Genomic DNA, 25,245 nt, shown 5'->3' with positions numbered 1-25,245 from the left:
TCTGAACGAAACTACCACTAGAATATATAAAATTCTCAATACAGAACATTAAACTCGTGTTTGTTGTCTAATCTGAATCGATGAAGAATAACACAGGCAATGAAAAAGTGGGCACTATTGTGAATGCGGGTTTGGAACTTAGGTTAGCATAGACTCGTAATCAATTTGTTCCATAGTCCTCATCTGAGCACTTCTGAAACAACCTAATGCGCCGATTTTTTAAATGCACCATTTTCACTGTTTAGTGCAAGTAAATCGCTGTATTTAGCTCAAACAAACAAAAAGTACAATCACCATATGAAGAAGATGGTGCCAATGGGGTTTTCTGCAATTTTACGGTTTCTAATTTTGTTAGCAAGTGCGCGCCGCGCTGTCTTTTCTATGCGATCTGCGATGTGCGATCTGCACACAGTAACAGCGCCTTTTCATTTTCATTTTCACCGTTTGCTTGAGTTTTGAATTAAGCATTTACTTGTACGAATAATTATTGCATTCGTTGATTGGGATTAATCATGAAATCATTTCGTGAATCCGAGTGTCTACATACACACACACATATCGTGTATGCAACAACTTCATCACAACAACATCTGCCGACAACTAACATTCTGCTTCGTGTATTTTCAATTACAGGTTGATTACAGATAAACACACACACATACACCCACAGCCGCCCGCATACGTGTGCTTAGCTGCGTGTTGGCGCGCGCCGCCGTTTCGGTGGAACTTTCCTTTTAATCGCCGCGGTCTTTATGCTTTCCGCTGCGATTTTCCACACAGTTATGTTTTGTGTTCGCAATGTGTCAGAAGTCGCACAGTTTTGGCTGAGAATTGCAATCGCGCTGAGCTAATCATTACTGGACTTTGAGGAGTTGAGTCGAAACAGACGGGTGTCAGGAAGGATATTCGACACGGAGTGTGGCCACTTATAGAAAATGTTTCTGAAGGATCTGATACCGTATGCGAAATTGGATACTTTCAGAGAGGAATTGCTGAAGCAGCGTAACTTTGTAAACCTGGGCCTTTTCACCTGGATCGTCGGAATGTTACTCATGTGCATTATATTTGTAAGTCCATATCCTTATTTGATTTTTAATAAACTATTTGGGTATTTGGGATTATGTATTGAATTAAGTTTTCATATAGGAAGGAAACTGAAGTATAAAGTATAAAGTCTTATAAGGTCTCTCATATTAATATGCTTCATCATATGTACATTTTGGTTCGACTAAAACTAGAGTATATTTCTCAGAAAGTGGGTGTGGCTGAATGGCTTTAGTATACTCATTGAATCAAATGAGATCGTTTCCTAAGAGTATTCGCACAAACTGTTGGTTCAAAGGCGTTACCAGATGAAGCATATCTGTTTTTCTTCCGAAGCAGAATTACTTAAATTTTTCTTTGGGACAAGTGGAAAGAAAGATATTCAAAATTGTGTTGTTGCTATTGACTCTATACAAATTGGAGTCCTTTCCTGTTATACAGATATGAGTGTTGGGTCAGGTACTAGTGGTGTTGGAAGTATTTATCTATTTGCCCAAGAATGTACCATAAGAAATACAGATTTATATTTAGATTATATATCCACGTGTAGAAAGAAAGACATTGGGGAACTCACTTCATAGCATGAGGTGTAAATCAATATAACTGAAAAATTTTTGAATTCCTATATTCCATTTGCCTGTTTCCTTCCAACCGCAGATGTCCCTGATGATAGTGAAGGTTGCATCCACTGCTGAATATAACCAGAACCAAACCGCAGCACTGCGCACGCGCAACATACAGAGCTACAACCCAACAAGCGGCGACACAACGCTGCCCACTGTGGTGCAGATTGATGGTCAGGAAGTGCAGCTGCGCACCGAGTTGCCAGCAACGCATGCGGTGCAGCCGCGAACGCGACCGTTGAGAACGCCAAATCACAACAAAATCGACGGCTTGGAGGAGATGCGCGCTCAGGCGCACTTGCAGCAACAACAGCAACTACAACAATACGAACAGCAACAACAGCAGCATGAGCAAGAGGAAAAGCTGCATGCCACCGGCGAAAGCACCGAAACGGCGTACTTACTAGAGCGTGCCGATGTTGGCGTCGGTGGAGAGGCTGCTGGTGGCGGCACCAGTTCGGTATATGAACAGCCGATTTATGGCACATGGCGTACGAAAGCGAGACGACCGCAACCGATACCGTTTATTGGCGCCGCAGCTAGTGGTGGCGGCGCTCCATTCAATATGGGAGATGAGGGGCGGCTCAATGGTATTGACAGCGAATATCGGCCAAATGCGAATATTGGCGCTGGACGTCAGCGGCAATCCATGCATCTGTACGAGCAATTACCGCGACGTTCGTCTACAATGACTCCAGTGCGTAGTGATCTGCGTGATCAGATACCACGACCACCGCGTCTCACCTCACGACAACCTTCGATGTTGCTTAGCAGGCGTCAATACATCGACATACCGATCAATTCGACATTTCCAAACGAGGAGAAACCGAAACCCTTTCACTTTCCTCATGATGGTCCCTTGCCGCAGGAGTTCAAGAAGGCACAAGAGGCGCATGGCGACGTGAGAAATATACAAGATATATTACATCAATTACAGTTGGGAAGTGGACCGAGTAAAGTTCCGCCCATGGTTATGATGCCAACGGGCTTGCATATCGCCGGCTCACTGAGAAATCTCAAGTCAAGCGGAATAGCGAATTTCTTCCGTGGCAAACGAAATAAGAAACAAATGCAATTCTCCATACCCATGCCAATACCGATGAACATGCAAATGATGAAACCCTTTCCCGCACCCATCCTGAATATGATGCCCCATGCGCCGTATCAGCAACGCATTGCTATGGATCAGATTTATCCATTCAAACCACGTTCACCGAACGATATCAACCTGCTGGCCTTGCAACTCCAGAGTAATCTTTCGAAAAACAAAAAGAAGAACAAAAACAATCCGATAATTGCAAACTCCAACATGATGTTACAGCAATTCAGCAATCAGCGCCCATACGCCACGGATCCTTACATGACGGGATATCAGCCATTGTTGGAGATGAGTGACGTTCAGCGAGCAAAAATGACACGAGTGCCCCTCAAAGTTAACCTCGATATCTACCCGATGTTACCTCCCACAAGGGATTTCAAACCTTCTGCTTTCACCTTCGACGAAGTAAAAATGTCGTCGTCCACCCGCAGACCACATACCGTTCGCAATCCCTTTCTCGACCACTACTCTTTTCCAGTGATGCCTTCTACGGCCGCCTATGGTTTCAACCACGCATATGACCAACAGGGTTTTGCTCCATTTAGATTTCCATCGTCTACGCAGCCCCAACTAGCGCCTCACATGCCGCAACCGAGCAACATGCAAATCACTTTCCCCGACCAAATTTCAAAGTCTCAATTCCAAACACCCTTCATGCCACTCGACATTTCACAACACTTACCTAACTCAGGCGGCGTGAGTGCCAGCGGCGCGCCAAATGGCTTTAAAGGCAATCAGAATGAAATAATGGTTCACCTGAATCTTTTCCCGAATCAGAAGCAGAAAGCACTACCGCCACCCACTTCCAATAATCCATTTTATAATCCACCACAAAATATAAATCGTAATATAATAATGGAGGAGGGAGAATCTCTGTCACCGATGGAGCCTCGTCATCAGTCGCGTAACTCGAATTCAACCAATTCACCGGAGCAGCAAATTTCGCGCAGTGACAGCTCCGAACCCGAGGCTCTGGTCGACTTTGAACATCCTATTGTGGCCGAGGAAGTGACCGATCTGCCGCATGCCGAAGCTTTAGTAAGCAACAAGTTGGACGTCGCGGAGAATTCTACCGCTAATTATGATCGCATCGGTACACACAGCAGCTTCCAACGTCGCAGCGATTCGGCGAGTGTCGAACAGTTGGCATCGGAGGCTCAAGCTGCTTCGCTCTTTCGTTTCCCCGTGGAGGATTTGATCAAGTTTCAAGTCGACGATGCGTTGTAAGTGGGAAGAAGACGAACACATATCAAACCGATGTGTGAATCAATCGAACCATTCACAAATGTGCTGAACTTTGGTGTAGTGGGAAAGAGATTACTTATATTCATAATTCTCTGAACAATTGTGTAATGCTTCAACAATTTTTAAAGAATAAGAACAAAATTATACGCGAATATTTGTTAGAATTAGTGATAAGAGAAGTTGTTTTCGTTATTTATTATATTGTTATTAATACAAATGTACTAATATGTCTCATTTAATTATGACAAATAAATGGTTAAGTTTTAATAATTTGGTGGAGTCTGTAGTTTTAACTTTCACATGTGCTTGAAAGCTTTTAAAAATCTTTCGGTAAGAGGTTGTAGAAAGTAGCTACCGAAAAATCTTCACTCATCTAATATAAGACCCTAGTAATCTATCAGAAGACCCGACTAAGCTAATTGACTGTAAATCTATACTTTCAATCTGAAAGCTTATTTGAAGCTCTTCTTCGTTAAGATGTTGTATGAATTGTATTTGAAAACTAGAGACAATAATTTGTTGTTACAAGACAAGGTACGGAGCTAGGTTAATGATCTTATATGATCTTATAATTTAAAAAATATCAACGTGATTGTTCCAAGCAAAGAAAAAAAGGAAGATTTCCTGTGAAAATCTTACGAGTATATCCCTGAATCTATATTTTCATAACATTAAATATTAACTCTTTGGATTTTGATCAGAACTATTGAAATTACTTCCATTAATAAAAATTACTAGTGTTTCTTACTGCAGATCGTGCACCTAACTGTATCACAATTAAATAATCAAAAAAAATTGTTGTCTAACTCACAGCAATGGCTAATGTTTTACGCCTAAAGGTATGCTTGATTGTTTCGTTAGTTTTATTTCCAAATAGCGATGAAAGAAAGACTGAGAAAAGATAATCCAAGCTCGTGTTTTCTGCCAATTCACTTCCCACACTCATTCTAAACAATACCTTAATGAGTACTGCAGAAGGTAAAAGAGATTTGAGCTCTGCAGAAATACTGGTTTGTATGGTGAGAAGAATGTTAGTTCAGGTAGATATTTTATTGCTAGGGTGGTGGAGGTTGTAAGTATTTCTTCAATCTCCAGAATGGTTGTTAGTAAGATTACATTTGCATTCAAAAAAAATTAAAGAGAGACATTTAAATACAAGATTTACACTTAAATAATAAGTAACTCTCAACGATTCATATAGTTTTGATGATTGTGGAACATGTTAATAGATTTATGGTATACATCATATGTATACATCTGTAGCGCTTCTAACACCCGTCGATGAACATATTCTTCAAAACTCAAACACTTTTCACATCGAAACCAGTATTTCTCAGCTCAAAGATTTACTTCTTCTGCCGGATATTCACCACACCGCACAGCACCTTGGCAGCGTCTCGGCGTTGAAGTCTTGCGCGAGTATTAAGGTGAGAGTTATGAATGAGTAACCAACATTGCTTGAGAATGAGTCGTGGCGTGCGGACGTACTTTTCGTGATCGATGGTCGAAGTGCAAATAACATAAAAGAAGCAAAAACAAAAAGCCAACAACAAAAGTGTGGATATAAAGCAGAATAGTGTGTGTGTGTTTGTGGAATCAGGTAATCTTGAAATACATATGTAAGAGCATAAACAAACGGCGGTCAGGCAAATCGAGTTTTTGCACAAAACAACAAAATAACCGACGAAATGTGAAAATGTGTTCAAATGTAAAAAAAGCTGGAGAATGTCTGGTATTGGAAATCAAATGTGTTTCGCAATTAAAATTTCCTACTCAGAATGTAGAAGTTAAATAATCTATTCAAAGTGATTTGCATAAATCAAAAACGGCGCGACGAAAAACGAATTCCAGCTGCCGAAACTGTGATTAGGTGACGCATGCGCAAAAGATTTTAGACAAACAACTCAAATGAATTAAACAAGTTTGATTAGACGAAAAGAAAAAAATATTCAAAACAGAAAACAAAAAAATTTCGTCTTCAAATGTGTTGCTAATATTATTTAACAAAAAGTGTGAGCTTTTAATCGTTTTTTTAATTTAGCAAATCGACGACACAATCACTTCAAACAAAATCGAGAAAGTGAACGGTCTTTTTCTATTTACATATTGCAAATTTACCATAAGCCACCAAAGATCTCTGAAATTTCTCCCATTGAAATTTTGTAAAAATGTGTTTGCTTTTTTCAAACTTGAAATTCAAATCCCCACAAATACATACTCGTCTTCGTCTGAGTGTCGAAGTAGAAATTCTGCTGTAGAGGCTGCAAATTTCTCGGCGCAAAACTTGTTTGTGTTTGCCATTCTCATTCTTGTTGTCCGGCAGCTGCGAAAGGTGAGGAGGCTGTGTGCTGCTGGCTGCTCGCAGCTGCTTTCTTTTGCTGCTAACGCTTGGCATGACCGCGATTTTACCGTAAATTTGTTGCTTGCTTTATGAGTCTCGGTATTATTGGCTTCTGCCGAGTCTGCACCTTAATGGGGAAGGCAGCGAAAAGCGAGGCTGTTTTCTCCACACAATTTGCACTTCGCAGCTATTAGGTGCTCATATCATAAAGGTATAAACAAATATTAGGAAGCTGCGTCATAAACAGTGACTAGTTTTGCATAAGAGAGTGCCGTACAGTAGAACGTGCTTTGTTGTAACTTAATATCTTACTTCAGCTAGATATTGATTCCGAACAGATATTGCATTGAATTGAGCTGTGGAAGTTTTTTTAGCAACTGAAAGAATAATAATTTGAACTAAAAGGACCAAGTATTTGACTGAATCTGTATATTTATAAATTAAATAGCAAAGATTGGTTTAAGTTGGGGATGTCTCACTGTAGTCAAGCAACGCATCAAAGCATGTCTTAATTTGCCACTCATAGATCAAGTCAATTTGCACATGTATGCGAATGAGCGGTTCATATATATGACACTATGAGGTTTGAAGTCCGTTCTAATATTCATATTTACATACACACATATGCCAATATCTTTTATTAATCATAATAACAGCTAAACAATTAATATTACAAGTTCTAGGGTAACCCTGTTTGCAAAAACTGAATATTGCTATCTCTCCCTGCTTTTTCTGAGACTGCGAAGAAAAAAGTACTTGATCGTAATTTTTCTAACTTCAACTCCGTATGTTAATATCTTTTTCAAGGTTGTCAAGACTATACATCCACAAATAAGTTGATTTTTGAAAAGATATTTTTCTATGGAATTCAGTTTTATTTCAAGAAAATATGATTTTTATTTCAACAAACAACAACAACAAACAAATTCGATACTCCAACTATTTCCGAAAGAGTTTTTCAAATCAAAAAATCAAATTTACATATCACATACTTATAGGAGGATTTTTAGCCCACCTTGCCATAATCAATAATGTTGAAATTCATGCCCTCCATCCGAAAATTTTCATGAAGATTTTAATTAATTTACGTTTTGAAAATTTTGCAATTGCAAAGCACTTATTTTCTATATTTCAATTGTATTTCTACTCGAGCCATTTTTTATTGAAGAGTTACTTATGTAACTTCATTGAAGATGATCAACGTGCTGGTTGTCAACGCTTTTGTAAATTTGCGATTGCTCTTCAATGTAATGTTTCTCTTCATAACCCAACCTTTAAGCAATTGTTGTTTTGAAATAAAAAGAAAATAAAATGATACAATTACCAAGGAGTATAAAACAATTCAATGGCAGTTTCGCAATATGTTTTGGCGCAAAAAGATATTGTAGAAATTAGTTCAAATATCGTAAATGAAGACTCAACAGTAGGTTTAAGTCCAAGACAGTTTACTGATTACGATCTCTGCATTTTTCATTGGGTCATCTTGAGCCATTTTGATGTTTGGAGTTGTTAGTGTAAAAGTACAGAGCCACAAAAATGAAGACTGTGCAATAAAGAGCATATAAATAAAAGAAGGAAGAAACCACGATAGGAGGAAGAGTATAGTTCTATATAACTTGTATTTATACTCGTATAGATCAATCCAAAAAGTCCAAAAGTTAAAATAACTACTTCTTGTAAAATACTTCTAATCAAACTAATTCAATGCACAACTTGGCTCAACTGTCGGTGCAATGAGTATGCATACAAACACAAATCTCACATAAAATTTTACAACCAAGAATTCTACAAATCGTTCAAGAATGCAGTGAGACCAACATGCAAATCAAGTTTTGTAAATAAATAACCAGCAATTACGCGCTACAATACGAATACAATCGGCGTTAATTAAAACAAAAAGCCATTTGGAAAAAAATCGTGACTTCACTGCTCGAAAGCAATGACCAATAATGCTTAACAACAGAAGTGTCTGCGCAAACAACAACACAAATGGGAAAATGTGAATAGAATGCATAGAAAACAATAACAAACACAAATCTGCGCCACTCGAGGCGCTACTTGGCCAATGAAATCAGATCGAAACTCAAGGTTAACACCAGCAAAGAAGCCAAGACAAGAATGTTGAACTCGTGAAGTGCGCGATTTGGCCGATATGCGAGCATGCGACAAAGAATTAATAAATAATAATTTAGTAACTAATTTTAAATTAGTTTGAGCAAAACTAAAATTAAAAATATTTATGATAAATTAATTACTTAATCATTTATTTAACAGCAAATTTTAATTAACCGCTTTAATTTAATAATTTTTCTTCGATAATTGGGCACACAAGAAATTTTAACAAAATTAAATAATAAACTAATATACAATAAAAAAACTTATATATAATAAAAAAAATTAATAATAAAAATAAAGATTTATTTAATAAATAATAAAAAATAATACGATAAAAATAATTTAAACAAATATTTTGCAACAACATTTGCAAGTCTAGACTACTTACTCGCTTAAAGCAGAATAATTCAGAAAACATTTTCTTACGTCTAACCCCCCAGAGGTGCCGAAAAATGCGGAATTCCTCGCCGACGTCAACCCATGGGTGCCATCTTTACAGTAGGAGCACCGCTTCACTATTGGCCGCCCTTCTGCTGCTGCTCCAACTCCTGGAGCATGGGGCGCATGCGCAGACGCAAAATCAAGCGCCACACTTTGTGCCCGGCAGCGGCGATATGTCACGTTTCAGCTTGCTCGAGAACACGCCAGTCGGCAGTCCGGTCTATCAGTTGCGCGGTAAGTTTATTCCACTTGTTGCTGTTATTGCTGTTATTGTTGTTAATTTATGATTTGGCCACATTTACATTTAATGACATTCGCATAAGTGAGTGCTAACGAATGCGCACAACACGAACACACATCTACACATCTACTTATCTTAGTAATTACGACGGCTGGCTGGCTGACTGTAAAAGCTTGTATTTATGGACTCGTGAGTGAATATGTGTGTGTGTTGAATGCGCTGTTGCAAGCACCTGTCGGCGCCATCGTCCGGCTTTGGCTGACGGACCGTTGCCGCTAATGTGGATTTAGTTGTCGAGTTTTTTATGCTTTGCCATGGCGGGCAAGTTCTTGCGCCAAGTTTCGCCATTCCCAACCAGTTTTTCGTGAATTTTAAATGGATTTTCATGTCCACTTTATATGAAACGGATTTGTTTTGCAATTACTTTCAAATAAAATTGATATTTCAAAAGCGTGCAGTTCCTATTATATTGCAAAGACAACTCGTTAGGTGACTGCCTTTAAATCAGTTTGTAAAAAATACTTCGAAATAATCAGGGTATGATTTCTTTGTATCGCTATTGTGTATCAATTATGCCACAATGAGATTCAGAAGAGTGAAGAGTTATTCCCTTTGCCGCCAACAAAATGTTTAGAATTCCAACATTCTCCTGACCATTCGCTCCATTAATGGTTTTGGTTGATGCAGCAAAGGTCAAACGAAAATATCGGGCAAAACAATCATCTCGAAAAGTAAATAAACATGCAATAACAAAAACATAAAAAAGCCTTGCATGCCAACAACCATTCGAGTGAAGAATTTCCGAAAAAAGCACGTTCCAAATAAATGCACACTCAGCGAATTTCTGGCGGTAAGGCCTTCGCCCGTCGGCCTACTATTTACAGAGCAACATGAAAGTCAGCCGGTGCTGGCAGTCAAAAGTTCACTTGATCACCTTTGTGCGTAGCTTTGTAGGCATCTCTCTCTCTCAGTGCAGTGTGTGTGTGTGTGTATGAATGCTTGAGGAAAAAAACTTCTGGCAATGACTTGAAGTAATTTTTTAATTTTGGTCAGCTTTCACTCAACAAAATTCAACTGCGTCAGCTCGCAGGAAAACCAAAATAGAAAGGTGCTTGAGACCTCCGTGAAATTTCATTAGAAATATTTTGCTTTACACACACACACACATATATATGTACAGTAATGCATTTTTTAATGGTTCGTACAAAGTATTTTTCTACACATTACAACAATTACAACACATTTCTTGGCTATCTTCATTTGTTCAGCAAAGAACAGCCATGCAAAGCAAGTGAGGAAAAGAGTAAAAAAAGGTTAATTACTAAGCGCATGTGAGGCATTGTTCTGCCATAACTGGGTTATGATGTGGTTTGGCCTAGTGGCGCAAGCCATGTTGCTTGTACAATGCGGACTTCAGGCTGTGCCACCTAGACCTGCTAGACTTTGCACATACCTATGCATAGAAGATGTGTGTAAAAAAATAAATAATAACATTTGAATGAAATACTAATGACAAATGAGTATCACTTGTCAATCATATACATATATCATATATACCTGTGTAGTTTTGCGGACTTCAGATGATGTTTATGATTAAGCTGATTGGTCGATTATTTTTCATATGCCATGTTTTTATGATAAATAATTGACTAATGATGAATATAAATTCAGTACCATTCTATTGAAGTCGCTGTGTATTTGCCGCTCAATGGTTGAAAACCAAAGGAACCTGGTAGATTGAGCTCGAATAAATATAGGTCGACATTCTGAATATTTTGCAACACGTAAAATACACCATACGTACATAATTTTCCATTTATTGCCTTAAAAAAACCAAAAACATCGAAATTATTTGCGCCACAAAAACTTTCACGAACAAATAGTGATTAATTTCGCAGCACTCCTTAAAATAAATCATATTAGCCAAATTGATTTCGAGCTCAGACTCTCAAGCCAAGCGCGTATACGGCTTCAGTGTATGTGTGTACGTGTGTTTATGAATATGCTCGCTGCTGTCGAATCTCGACTAGTGGAATACATAAGCCACACAGCAACTTCAATGAAACAATCAGAGTACCACAAGGTTAATCGTGTAGGTGCACCAAATACAAAAAAAAAAACTGAAAAATAATAAAAGTAAAGTAAAGTAAAGTACATAAACCAGTTTGGGAGTTGGACTCGACGCAAAATGCAAAGCAAACTTACAAACTCAGCGAATTGCTGAGATCTAATTACGTGAGTTATGTGAAGTAAGTAGTAAATCGCATAGCACAGCGTTGCACACCCAAAGCCAATACAAACAGACGCTTGCGCATACAGAGACAGAGCGGTTGCAGCATGTAAATAGAGCTTGACAATTAGAATTAGACAATTACACTTTTTATAAGGTACTTTAATAAAAAGGTGATAAAAAGTTGAAATTAAGTTATATGAACACTTTTGAAATTTGGAATTCTTTCAGTATGTAGTTGTAAAATAAGTCACGGAATGGAATGGCAAAATATTCAAAATATTTTGCAAATAGATTTATATATACATATGTATATTTGTTGAGTGAGACTTTAGCACATTAGTAGAACCGAAAACGACTGCAACGAAATTGTGTTACGAAACGAAATTCCGTCACGCTCCCTGTACGTGTCAGCGTCACCATGGTGAAGATTGACACGTATTTGAAGGTATTTGGGTTTGTTCGAATTGATATTCGAAGCTTAAAGATAAAAAAGTTCAGTGACTACCTATTTAAATTCTGCATTAACTTAATTAACAATAAAACTTAAACAAAATAAATAAATAATCAAAGCAACAGCTGTTTAAACAAAACAAGTTTTATAAATAATTTTGTCGGAAGATTTTATAATTTTTTTGAAAGAGTTGCCACTTGTTTGAAATTTTTTATTCTAAAAAATTAATAAAATTTAATCAAAATTCTAAAAAGCTTCACATAAATAACTAGAAATATTGGGCTAATAAAATAACTTTCATAAATTTTCAAAAATGTATGTAACACTCCGAAAAATTAGAGCTCAAAACTACAATGTTTGGCATATTTACCATCACCGGCTATAAAATAAAAAAATATTCCAAAATGTGTAATAAAATTGCTTGAGCATTAATTTCGTTAAATGCAATTTTAGATTGATTTTTATGGCATCGCAATGCAACTCTGGAAACATAAAAGCAAAAAAGTTTAGTTCAGGGTAGTAAAGTCAGAGTTTGTCCGTCAATGAGACAGTCACTTCAAAGATTATTTAATAATACATGAAATGTCAATGGGTTAGCAATTAAAGTTGAGCAAATAGGTGAGCAAGTAACAAATACACATCTCCTGTCATTTTTGTTTCAAAAAACGAGGCTATCAGTTATAAGTTGCTCAGGAATGGACGAATTTTTTTTCATTAAATTTTATGAAATTTTTTTAAATAAAATGTACCGTGCAATTTAATGTACGTTTGTATGTACTTAAAAACAAAGTGTGTCACTCCCAACAACAACACAAGCGGTGGCGCAACAATCAAGCCGCAACAATCAAGCAAGTGCCCCTCTAACAACTTTGCGGATTAATTACATTTATTTCTTTGCAAGCAAATTGCAACACAGAAGCTTTTAACAACAAAAAGTGTGAAACACACAGAGAAAAACAAACACAAGCCATTTGTGGGTAAATTGCGAAAGAAATATGCAAAATATTTGCGTAAACTTCTTTTCTGCAAACACAAGCACCTACCAAAGCGCAAGCGCATTTCCATATTTACATAATCGTACACACACACACAGCAGGTACTTGTCGAATTGCGAACGCGTAACGTGAGAACTTGGTGTTGTGCATTTACACTGCCGTCGATTATGGCAGGCAAGCGCAGCATTCTGCAGAACTGCAAGGTGCATTTTAATTAGCACACAGACACATAAAGACATAGAACGGCTTGAATATAAAATAAATTATTTATTTTATTGGACGAATACTGTGGGAAAAACGAAATTGAGTTGAGTATGTAGAACTATGCTAGAACTGCTATATCTACAAAGATGTATAAATTTATTAAGTTTGCCATAAATATTGAATTTAATAAAACTAGATATAAATGTTAAATAAATGTTGTTTCAGACTTTAAAAATATAAATAATATATCCTGTTAACCTTGATTAGAATATACTTTTTAATATAGCAGTTTTGAACTCCTTCAATTTATTAATACTTCATCTAAAAACATTTTTGGAATTAAAATCAAACAGGTTGTAACTTTGTTCTCAGCCAACCGACTATTACACCGGACAATCCATAGGAAGTTATAAAAACCGCTTCAGCATTCTTTATGGCGGTGCTTTATATATTTATCGACCTGGTTCCGTCGTTTACGATTCAATTATTCAATTTCGAGAAATGTTTTTACCTTATAATTACTGAAAAAAAAAAATTACTCAAAAAAAAATCACTTTTTAACCTTCCAAACTAGACGAATTAAACCAGAACTTGGACTCAACTTGAGATTAACTTTTGAAACCAGAAGACAAATCTTTTTACCTTCCAAGTCGAAATGTAAATTCTAGTTACTGATTCACTTTTACCAAGTTTCTTAGAAGCTCAAGACTTTCCAAGATCTAGTCCATAGTAAAGTCTACGGTAAAGTTTCCAGGTCCATAGCTACTCTGACACTCTGAACAGCTACATAAGGTCCAATCAGTTTCTTTTGCCGCAGACTTCAATCATTCGTGTTACAAACATTTGTCGTTTCACTTCCTTCCTATAAATTTATTTGTATGTACACAAAACAAATACAAAATCTGATGTTTACAGCGATATCAAAAGCCTGGGAAAAAATGCAGCATGTCGAAGTATATTTCAATTGCATATTTGGCTGCAAACTTTTATGGCGCTACTCCTTTACTTTATTCGATTTTTAATTTGTTACATCAGCGACATCAGCGGAGAGACAAACAACCTGTTGCCACAAATTAATTCATCAACACACTTCCTTTGCAGCCGGTTTCGGTTTGCCCGTCTTTTGTGTCGCGGCGACTCCATCGCACATTTCATTTTAACCGCCGTCTTGGCGCAACATCTCGCCGTCGTCTTTTTTATTTATCTACCACCTATCATTAACATATTTTCCATTTTCTCGAGTATTTCAGTTTGTATTCTCAGTTTTCCACTTTCCATTTCAACGGCAGGGAGTGCAGGTTACTCGCACACGCGGCGGCTGCGGCTGCGACCGGTGGCAGATTCGCTATCTGCGCGGTGCGTCGCGCCGGCGCAAACACACACACTCGCCCATTTGTGGTTTTCTTCAGACAACTGGCACTCGGTCGGCTCGCCGGTTTGTCAAGCTGTCAGTTTAGCGTTCCGTCACTCCAGCGGCTTGTCACTTGTTCATTAAGTCACATTGTGCGCCACACAAACCCACACACACACACCTAGTGCAAGTGGTGTATAATTTATATTTTCTCATTGTTGCCTCAGAAAGACATCAGCTTTGTTGTCTTCATTATCCGAGGCAACACGGTTATGTAGATGGAGCGCTACTAGATAGAGACATACATTCATCTTTCGTATTATTCATTATAATAATTATTATCTCAATGCGTCTGAGTGTGCTATGAGGTGCTTAAAAGAGGCGTTCGAATCGGCCTCGTCTATCAGCGAGCAGCAAATTAAATAATTATGCAATGAAATTTAATGTTAACACATAGACAAACACCTCATTGTTTGAAGTCACAATGAATTTACAGTTAGTCACATACATACATACACATATGTGTGAGTATACACGTGCTTGTGGTGTTTTATATGGAAATGGGAGCGATCTCGGCTTGAGCTTGATTTAAATATCAATGAATATTCCCAAATTTATGAGAAAGATATTGAATTCAGAAAGCAGGAGAAGTGAAGAAGAGACTTAAATAGTGATGAGTTCGAAGACTATTTCTGATAATATATTCCATATAGGGCAAATATGTAGATAATGATAGCGTTTTGTGCTTGGAGAAGCTTTCAGGCGTAATAAGAGAACCAAAGCCGGCATAAAGCAAATTCATTAAACTTGAATCTAAAATGTTCTGTATTCTAAGATATACGTAACAGTTAAGTGGGGTATTCGCTAGCAAAGAAAAGCTTAATATTTTGATTTGTTATAATATACCACAAATCTGAAAAGAAAATATTATTTCATGCTCTACGTAATTTACCGATTCTAAAGTAATGCCTCCACACGATCTTACACTTACTAACTGGTAATATTGACATAACTTCTGTGTGCTCATAACGGTATGCACACATACCTACATGTTAGAGAGTCTAAAAAATCTGTTGTTACAAACAAGTTAGAAGATATTATTCATGATTATGCCTCACACTTTCTTTTAATAAAAATACACGAATGTGCGCAATTTGTGTTAAAGTACTGGAAACAACACAAAGAAAAGAAATAAATAACACGCTATGAAGATATGTGGCTCCAAGAAGACACAAAGAAATTGGAGCAAAAGTACACTGAATGGAAAATTATTACTCACAAGTAAACACTAGAAGTTGAAGTCAGGTATGAGGTTGAGAGTTATGTTAGATAGATGTATATAAATTTCTCAAAATATGTTTATGCAATCAACTCACAGGGGAACCCATAACAGTTTAGGATTAAAGCAACTACTAAACAACAATCTTTATATGCATATATCTTTCAAATACAATCTCTTCAAATAATTTGATTTCCATCTCTGAGTGTATTTTAATATTTTACATTCTCATATTTGTACTTACTGTTGTTATTAATTTAGATAATAATACTAAAGCATATACATATGTTAGTATGAAGAGGTGAATATAGAGTAAACTGTGAATTTAGCGGCATGCTTCGCAGAGCATGAAATCAAAATTCTTAACAACTTATTAGTTGTTGGCTACGCATGAGGAGAGCGACTCGCCTATTAACCGGCAGGTAGATAGCATTAGCCGTTATAAATATATATATATATAATATCGCTATAAATTAAAATATGAAATACTCAAGTACTCACTAATTGAAATATAATATAACACCGTTTTAATAAATAATATACAACAAATGCATAAACAATTTTTTTTTATTTTTAATTATATTTTAAAAATTTAAAGTAAATTTAAATGTGCCCATGCAGTTGAATGTTGCACTTAATACCTTAAGAAATACACGAATGAACGAAGAAGAAAGTACTAAAATATTATTTGAAAAAAAAGCTTGTAGTTATATTTACTTGAGCCATTCCCCTTCTAATAATTCAACTTCATTAACAACCGCATAAGCAAATTGATCTCACGTCATTTGATAATTACTTTATCAAAAGAGCCAGCTTCATTTGCGGACTCACAAATCTATTTTCATTAAAGTATAATTAGATTAACCGTGAATCAAGTGGCGATTAAGGCGAGGAAGCCAAGTGAAAATATAAGTAATTAGAAAGTAGTCTTTGAAAGGCTTAGGCGCTCGATTGGATGTCTGCGGTATCTGCCTTTGGGAAGAAACCAACTTCGATTAACTCGTCTGCAAAATTGTACATAACAAATGAGCACGAATGCAAGTACACATGTACTAGTTAGCTACGCATGCGCGCCTGGAGAGACATGCCCAAAAGAGGAAGCGCGCCTCAGCCGGCTCAACAGCATTGTCAGACACAGCATTCCGGGCTTCTGTTTTGGTCATTCATACCAAAAGCGGCGGACACGAGTTGGCCACATTTATAGAATGCACATGTCGGTAAATATTTGGTTGCGTTGCGGAGCAAAATGTGTGAAATGCGTAGAAACTTATTCGCTTCAAACATATTTTAGTTGGCTTTTCTGCACTCTCTGTTCATTGTGCCGTTGTTGTTGGATTTTATTATTTATTTGGTAACTTCTTTGTACCGCAAAAATTGAGGCCCATAAACCGGCCGTCTTAAAGGGTGTTTGGCCAGCAATTCCGCCTCCACTCACATACATAATTATTTTCATTATGTCTCTTTCGTTTGTTTGCTTTGCGTCGCGCATGCGCTTGCTCCCCTTTTGACGAACCGCGAGTTGGTGAAAAGCTTGCTGTACTCCATCGTGAATAATATGCCAGTACTTGCTTTGGTGGCGTCTTTTGAGGTTCGGTTCACGTTTTGACAACTTCAACGACAATCCAACTCAGCTTGATCGTTGAACCAGTTTTCATTTTAATCATTTGTTGTTGTTTTTGTTGTCACAAATAATAATAAAAGACCGCACGCTCCATTTTTCTTTTGTTTGCTTGGCCGCAAGAGACATGATTCATGATCTCATAACTTTTGGTCCATTTAATGCATCACACTTACTCACTTGCCTCCTAAGTATCTATTATTTATTAGATTGTAAGTTTGTAAGATTTTCATTTTAGATTTGAGTATAAGTTCGTCTTAACACGTTTCCTATTTAATCGTTATATAAATTTTGAAATTCTACGGCATTTCTTGGCACAGACTATGAAGTTGTCCAGTCAAGTTGTTGGTGTCCCGTAATCGTAAATCGTAACAAGACTTGACTTGGCTAAGCTCTACTTAGACATTTTTTTTTGGTCTCGATGATATGATGGAGAATTCAATAATTTTAAGGAGATTATTCTGAGACACATTTAACAGTTTCGTGATCTTAATGAGATGTTTACTAAGGATGGAAACCACCTTAAAACTTGAAGAAAGGGGCTTAATTCACTAAAATGAATCAGAGAATATGTCAAATTATTCAAAAGTACAACTTGTCTTAATAGCCTGCATTAAATCATCGTAACACCTAAACTAGCTACATATAACGGTTTGCAATGAAGTTTCTCTTTTACGGTTAAAATGTAAAACAGTGGCAAAGACAATTTATTTTAACACCTACGAGTATGAAGTTCATTGCCTCAACCCACGCCAATTTTTCCAGCAGCACCAGCAACACAAGTACACACACTGGTGGCGATGCATGAGCCGAAGCAATCAATTATGCCGAGGTTATCTCAATTTAACTGAACGGAACCAAGGCGGCAGTTACACTTTGACTGCCGCACTTCACGTAGCACAATTTCCACGCTTCTTCCGTCGTCTTCACCGCAATGGCCAAAGTGCCGGCAACAATCTGGCGGTAAGTCCAGGTCAGAACAAAGACAATGGAAATATAGAGCAATGAGTTTCTAGCTGATAAAAGTGTGAACAAGGCTATGGGAAATTCGTAAATTAGCATAGTTCACACGGCTTGTGTGTTTGTAAGACATTAGGGTGGTCGCCTTTTAACTTAGACTTCTTCACAACGGTTTGTTAAAAACACCCTTTTTTCTCGAATATTGATGTTATCTTTTAAATTATTAGCTTTTAATGTCTCTAAGTTCTCATCGTAAGAGAAATAATTTCACCAGAAAGACAATGCTATGTAACATAGACATGTATGAATATAGACTTGCCACTTCTCAACTCAAAGCTTTGAGCGAATGCCATTTGTATCCATGGAATAAATCTAAACTTGATGACCCAATTCTCATGTTCGCCATTCATTGTTTTTCTTTTGCTTCAGGTATCGACCCGGAGGGCAGCCGCTTGAAGTACAGCATATCTGGGCCAGTGTTCTCAGTTGACCGTGAAACGGGTGTTGTGCGCCTACGACAAGAACTTGATCGCGAAACGCAAGACACCATCGAGGTGATCATTAGCATAACAGATGAGGGCATCTATGGCACCGAACCAAACACGATTTCATTGCGTCGCGAAATACCGGTGCGCGATTACAATGACAACCATCCGACCTTCATTGGGCGTCCCTATTCGGCAAGTGTTAGCGAATCGCTGGCGGTGGGCGGGGAATTGGAAATCAAACCACGTATTATTGCCATCGATCGTGATGAGGGCATCAATGCCATTTTGACCATCAAATGTGTACAGGTTAGTTGAATTGTAGCACTCATTGTTATTAAATCAAAGCGCACTGCAACAACTCATTTGCTGAACTTGTTTATGTCCCCCGTAGGAGAATGATATTTGTGATACGTTTGATGTGCGTGCGGAACGTATCTCTGATGGTAATTACACAGCGCGCGTCACGCTGAAAAAGTCGCTCGATTACGAAAGCCGTCCGTCATACATAATGACGGTGGCCGCGTCGGATGGCGCGCTGGACAACCGATTGACCTCATTCGCCAGTGTCTCGATCAACGTGGTTGACGTGCAAGATCAACCGCCAATCTTCACGAATGCGCCGTACTCTGCCACGGTGGCGGAGAACACACCGGCCGGTGTGAGCGTATTGACCATTAAGGCGGTTGACGGTGACGTTGGCATACCGCGTGACATCACCCTCTCGCTGGATGATGAGCATTTCGGTCACTTCGAGTTGGAGCCATTTGGCGATCCCAAGGAAGGCACCGCCACATTGAAAACCACAAATGTGCCATTGGATCGTGAGAATCCGGAGATATTGCAAAACGGCGGCGTGTATGTGTTCACCGTACGAGCCACAGAGCTGATCGACGGTCAACCGCAAGCGGATTACTCAACAACGCGCGTAACGATCGTGGTCACTGATGTGGATGATCATATACCAGAGTTCAATGAAGACTACTTTAATATTTCCATACCAGAGAACTTGGGTAAGGGTATGGCATTGCCGGGTTTGTCGGTATTTGTAGATGATCGTGATATGGGTGACAATAGCCGTTATGAGTTGGCATTGAGAGATGTTAGAAACTCGAAAGATATCTTCACAGTGAGTCCTAAAGAAGCACAGGGTCGTACACCGGTAGTTGTACGAGTACTAAACTCTACGAAGCTGGATTACGATGTTGACGATGCCACACTGCGACAATTTGAGTTCGAGCTAGTTGCTTCAGTGAATGGGGAGGAAAAATCAAAAGCGAGTGTTCGAGTCAATTTACAGGATATCAATGATAATGCGCCCATATTCGAACAAAACACCTACCGCTTTGCCGTTCCGGAAAATGCCACAATGAACGAAGAGTTCGGTGTGTTCAAGGCTACTGATAAGGACTCCAATGAGTTTGGCAAAATCACTTATTTGTTGAAAGGCTTTGGGTCCGACAACTTTTTTGTGAACCCGGACACTGGTGGTTTTCATGTGCAGAAGCCATTGGACTATGAGAAACAAAACAGTTACAGTTTGACAATTGTAGCCAAAGATGGTGGTGGTCTCGAGTCCAACGCGATTCTCTATGTAGATGTGCTCGATGTGAACGACAATTATCCAATATTCGAAAGCGATGAGTATACAAGAATTATTCGAGAAGGCACTGCGAGCTTCGAGCCTCAATTCTTTATACGTGCTCATGATTACGATGGACCGACGCAGGGTGGCGGGCGTGTTAAGTATGCGATTGTATCTGAGAATAGTATTTCGGGAAATGTCTTCCAAATTGATGAAGATAGTGGTGAGATAACTTTACATAAATTGGCAAAATCCATGGACACCGAACGAGGTGAATATGAGCTCGTGATCTCAGCAACCGACTTCGGTAAGTTGCGTCTACTTCTATATAGTACTGTATATTAAAAGGTCTCCAATATTTTAGGTATCCCACCCTTAACTAATACAACACGAGTCTTAATAAGGGTTGGTATTAGTGGAAATCAGCGTCCAATATTCAAGGGACACTTCCAGAATATCGAAAATGTGCCAGTGCTTGGACCGCCTAGTTATCGTGTTTCAATACCAGAAAATGCTCCTGCTGACTATAATGTGACCATGGTTTCAGCACATGACCCCGATGGATTTGACGAACTCCTAAGATATCGCATTGTGGGAGCAAATGATAATTTCGAAATTGATGAAATGTAAGAGAAGTCGCAAAGCTTAGAATTAAGCGATTGAGGTATTTCTTTGCTTGAATGACATTCTCTATTTGTTCTTTCTTCCAGGTCCGGTCTTATTACCGTCTCTCCTCACGCGCATATCGATCGCGATGCCAACATGGATAGTTTTGAGATTACTGTAAACGCCGTGGATGCTGGCACACCCATACCGGAAACAGCCACCACCACGGTATATGTCAACGTCAAAGACATAAACGACGAGAAACCCAAGTTCGAACACGCCAGCTATGCGGGTTACGTGTCTGAGCGCACAGAAGTGGGTGAGAGTGTGCTCAAAGTGCGCGCTATCGACAAAGATCTCTTCTCCAAACTGGAATATAGCATCACTGGGGTGGTAAAAGCGACCACAAAAGCCGGTGTCAGTATAACGAATCGTAGTAACTACAAACCGGAGGAGGCCTTCCGCATTGATAGTGGAACAGGCGAAATATTTGTGAACAGCACGCTGAGGCATGATGTGGCAGCCGTGATCACATTCAGTGTACAAGTGCGCGATCTCAACGCCGAAGTGGATCCCGAAGGACAGATTGATACGGCGGAGATAACAATTTATGTACAATCTTTCAAAGACACAAACCCGGTGTTTAACAACAAAGGCTGGACCAGTTCGAAGCCGGTGATACATATTGTGTTGAAGGAAGAAATGCCAATCGACAGTGCTCTCTTTATACTTCAAGCTGAAGATCCCGTTACGCAGACAGCGATTACTAGCTTCCAACTCGTTGAACCCGACGAACTGGAATACTTTCAAATCAATGAGCGCACAGGAGAAATTATATTGAGAAAACGATTGGACTACGAAGCACTCGAGGCAGGTAAAACTGACTTTGACTTCCAAATCAAAGCCACTTCGGCCGATGGTCAGCGCTCAACGATCACCAGAGTTAATATAACTGTAGAAAATGTGAACGACAATAGTCCCATATTCGAGGAATCAGCTTATAAGGCAACAATCATTGAAAATAAAATGCATCCAGAGAAAGTGGCGCATGTTAGAGCGATTGACAAAGACGCCGCGCTCAATGAACGCGATCAACGACTCGGATATCACAAGATCGTGTATTCGTTGCAGGGCGAATACGCAGAGCTCTTTGAGATTAATAGCACCACCGGAGAAATAGTTATTGCCGTAAATCAGACCGTTGATCGCGAACGTACTCCACATATATATCTGCAAGTAAAAGCCGAGGACTCACCCGGACGACCTACAGACGCCAAACAGAGCACCGTCGACTTGACCATTGATGTGTTGGATGTCAATGACAATGCGCCGGAGTTTAGTCAGAAGAACTACACGGGTGTCATACCGGAGAATGCGCCCGTCGATGCATTTGTGCTGAAAGTTAACGCTGACGATCCTGATGATGGACCAGGTGGTGAAGTGCGATATGAACTGCTGGATGAGGGCGATGCAAAAGATTTATTTAAGATCAACGCAGTAAGTGGAGAAGTGAAAAGTAAACGAGAATTGACTGGTAAGGGCCGTTCACAGCCTTATGAATTGGTGATAAGGGCACAAGATAACGGTAATCAAGTACCGAAACAAGAGTCGCTGGCAACAGATGTGCCCGTCATTGTGTACATAGGCGACGTGAGTGCCAATGATGGTATACCATATTTTGTAGCGCCCAAATTGGGGCAAATGGCTAATGTGACAGAGGTGAGCTAATCTTTTTTTCCCGAAACTCTATGGAGTTCATTACGCAAATGTGTGTTTATTTCTATTATTGTTCTACTCTTTAGAACTCTGCAATCGGTTCACCAGTGTTCCAAGTCATAGCGAGTGATCCTGACAATCCCAATATGCCTTCGGGTATGCTCACCTACACAATATTGGAAGACACAGCTGACGCCGAATCTTTTGCGATCGACGAGAAGACTGGTCTTATAACGACCCTGAAATCCTTGGACCGCGAAGAAAAGGACACATACAACATAATTCTAGAGGTGTCGGATGACGGGCAGCCACGACAGTCGGTTACACGGATATTACAAATTACAGTAATAGACGTAGATGATCACTTGCCACATTTTGTTCGCGAAGTTGTAAGATTAAATCCTTCAGATATACTTTAACTTAGTTGTTTTATCAAAATATTATTTGTATTTGCTTTTTTCAGGACGCTGTGCCCCTGACTTTTAGCATACTTGAGGAAGAGCCTGAGGGTACGGTTGTGGGCAATCTCAGCGCCATTGACGAGGATATAGGCGCTAATGCACTCATAAAATACTCAATATTAGAAGGGAATAACGAAAATGTATTCGTCATTGAACGCACCGAGGATAACGCGGCTATTATCAAAACCACCCGACCAATTGATAGAGAATCAGTCGAATCATATACATTAACGGTGAAATGCTTCAAGCATAGTGAAAGCTTCTACTCATTTGTAGGCGATGAATACGAACCTAAAGATCTGTCTCACATTCAAGTGACCATCAGAGTGATCGATATAGACGACAATCTGCCGAAATTCACGCACAAAGACGCCTCCATTGGCATACGCATTAATGTGCCCATCGATACAGTTATAACCACAGTACAAGCGACTGATCTTGATGCCGAAGCGCCGCCGATAGTCTACTCCATCGATAACGTCACCTTCGTGCCACAATTCTACAAGCGTACGCGCAAGATCGACTCGAGACCGTTGAAGAACCTATTCACACTCAACAATCGAACCGGCGAGCTGCGTACAGGCGGCTCTTTCTCCGACTATGTAGATGGCTACTTCCAGATGAAGATACGCGCCAACAATTCGGAACGTGTGAAACGTCACACCTTCAACAATTTAAAGATTTTCGTTATACGGGACAAATCTTTGTTGAAATTCGTTTTTGCCCGACCACCGTCCGAGATTCAAGGCATCATACGTCCCTTCCAAGAGAAACTCCAACAGAAGTTGAAGCCGCTCGGTTTGGAACTGCACATACTCGATACACAGGTGTTGACACGTGCCGACTACACGTTGGACTTCACAGCGACCAGTTCGTGCTTCCAAATGTTCAAAAACGGTGCGGCGATCTCACTGCAAGAAATGCAGAAGCTCATGCATTCCGAGCAGATGAAGCAAGAACTCTTCGACACATATGTGGAGTACGGTGTGAGCGAGGTGGAGCTGTGTACGGTGCGTAAGCCGCAAGTCGCGGCGAGTATGATGACCTCAGCCGGCACTTGGCTAGTCATATTGGCGGCTTTTATTGGTCTGGCTGCCATTGTTGCGGCATGTACGGCCTGCTGCCTGAAGAAAAAGTAAGTGAATTGTGAAAGCGAAAAAGTTCCATTCAATAATTATCTAATTCAATCTTCGTCTAACTTTCAGATACAAAAAACACTCGAAACGCAGCTTGCAAGCCTCACGCGCTCCCACAGAACCCTATACGGTGGGCATGGGTGTGCCCACGCTCTACTATTCGGAACCCATCTACGGTCCCCTGTCATAGCAACCAGTCATTTGGACTAGTGTAGGCAAATATTAATTAAATTAGCGCATAGAATGGTTGACGCAATTAGTCCTAAGATTGTACTTTTAAATTTCAATATATCTAAGTCTATAGGTCCCTCTATTCTTATGGTTAGTGAGCAAGACTGCGCATATTATTTAATTTTATTGAACTAAGTCGGTGTGTAAAAATTAATAATATGCCTGTGATTCATTGTTTGTACATTTATTATCTTTATTATTTGTATGGTTATGATTTACTATGTAAGTAACTTTAAAACGGAACATGTCAGTTCTTATAAGTTTTAAGAAATCAAATATGTATCTCCAGAGTGTAAATAAAGAATAAGTCGACTTAGTTAGCTAAGCAAGACAAAGTAATCAAAAAAGAATGCCTAATTATTATAAATCTTCTCACAGCTTAGATGATGTACTCCTCATCTGCCAAACTAGGTTATGTGGATCTTCCTTAATAAATAAATGAAGATTGGTGAATTCGCTAGGCAAATGCGACTGTGCCTCAGAAATTAGCGCAATCCAAAGTGACTTTCGAATAAAAATATCGATTTCAATTTTTATTTTTTATTTTGTGCCCACATGTCAACCCATCCGTTTTGCTGACATTTCCATTAGAATTCGCACTTTCGCGCCCGTACTTTACACTGCACGCTCTGTATTTTGCTCCTGTATGTTCCCTGGTATCATTGCCTGAATTTATCTTATCTCCCATTTGCTTAATTTATACAGAACAAGTGCACTATAAATAACGGAAAATATTTACACATTAACCACGAACAATTCTCCAAATATTTGCCACCGAGTTGAAT

At 39.0% G+C, this 25,245-nt stretch overlaps 2 protein-coding genes across 2 annotated transcripts; both read left to right on the top strand.

Annotated features, from left to right (window-relative positions):
* Positions 1 to 298: 298 nt before the first annotated feature.
* On the top strand, positions 299 to 4,281 carry LOC105211236 (uncharacterized). Its single transcript, XM_011182583.3, has 2 exons — positions 299 to 1,067; positions 1,702 to 4,281. The coding sequence occupies exons 1-2, from the start codon at positions 936 to 938 to the stop codon at positions 3,991 to 3,993; spliced, it is 2,424 nt and encodes an 807-aa protein (XP_011180885.1). The 5' UTR covers positions 299 to 935; the 3' UTR covers positions 3,994 to 4,281.
* Positions 4,282 to 5,448: 1,167 nt separating this feature from the next.
* LOC105211247 (cadherin-23) lies at positions 5,449 to 24,830 on the top strand. Its single transcript, XM_011182594.3, has 9 exons — positions 5,449 to 5,611; positions 8,908 to 9,142; positions 18,670 to 19,034; positions 19,120 to 20,617; positions 20,675 to 20,936; positions 21,021 to 22,635; positions 22,719 to 23,021; positions 23,096 to 24,228; positions 24,299 to 24,830. The coding sequence occupies exons 2-9, from the start codon at positions 8,920 to 8,922 to the stop codon at positions 24,417 to 24,419; spliced, it is 5,520 nt and encodes a 1,839-aa protein (XP_011180896.1). The 5' UTR covers positions 5,449 to 5,611; positions 8,908 to 8,919; the 3' UTR covers positions 24,420 to 24,830.
* Positions 24,831 to 25,245: the final 415 nt, after the last annotated feature.

The sequence above is a fragment of the Zeugodacus cucurbitae genome, chromosome 4 (assembly GCF_028554725.1).
Source record: "Zeugodacus cucurbitae isolate PBARC_wt_2022May chromosome 4, idZeuCucr1.2, whole genome shotgun sequence".
Lineage (NCBI taxonomy): Eukaryota > Metazoa > Arthropoda > Insecta > Diptera > Tephritidae > Zeugodacus > Zeugodacus cucurbitae.
Note: the sequence above shows the minus strand (reverse complement) of the source record. Positions and strands in the feature narration are given on the sequence as shown.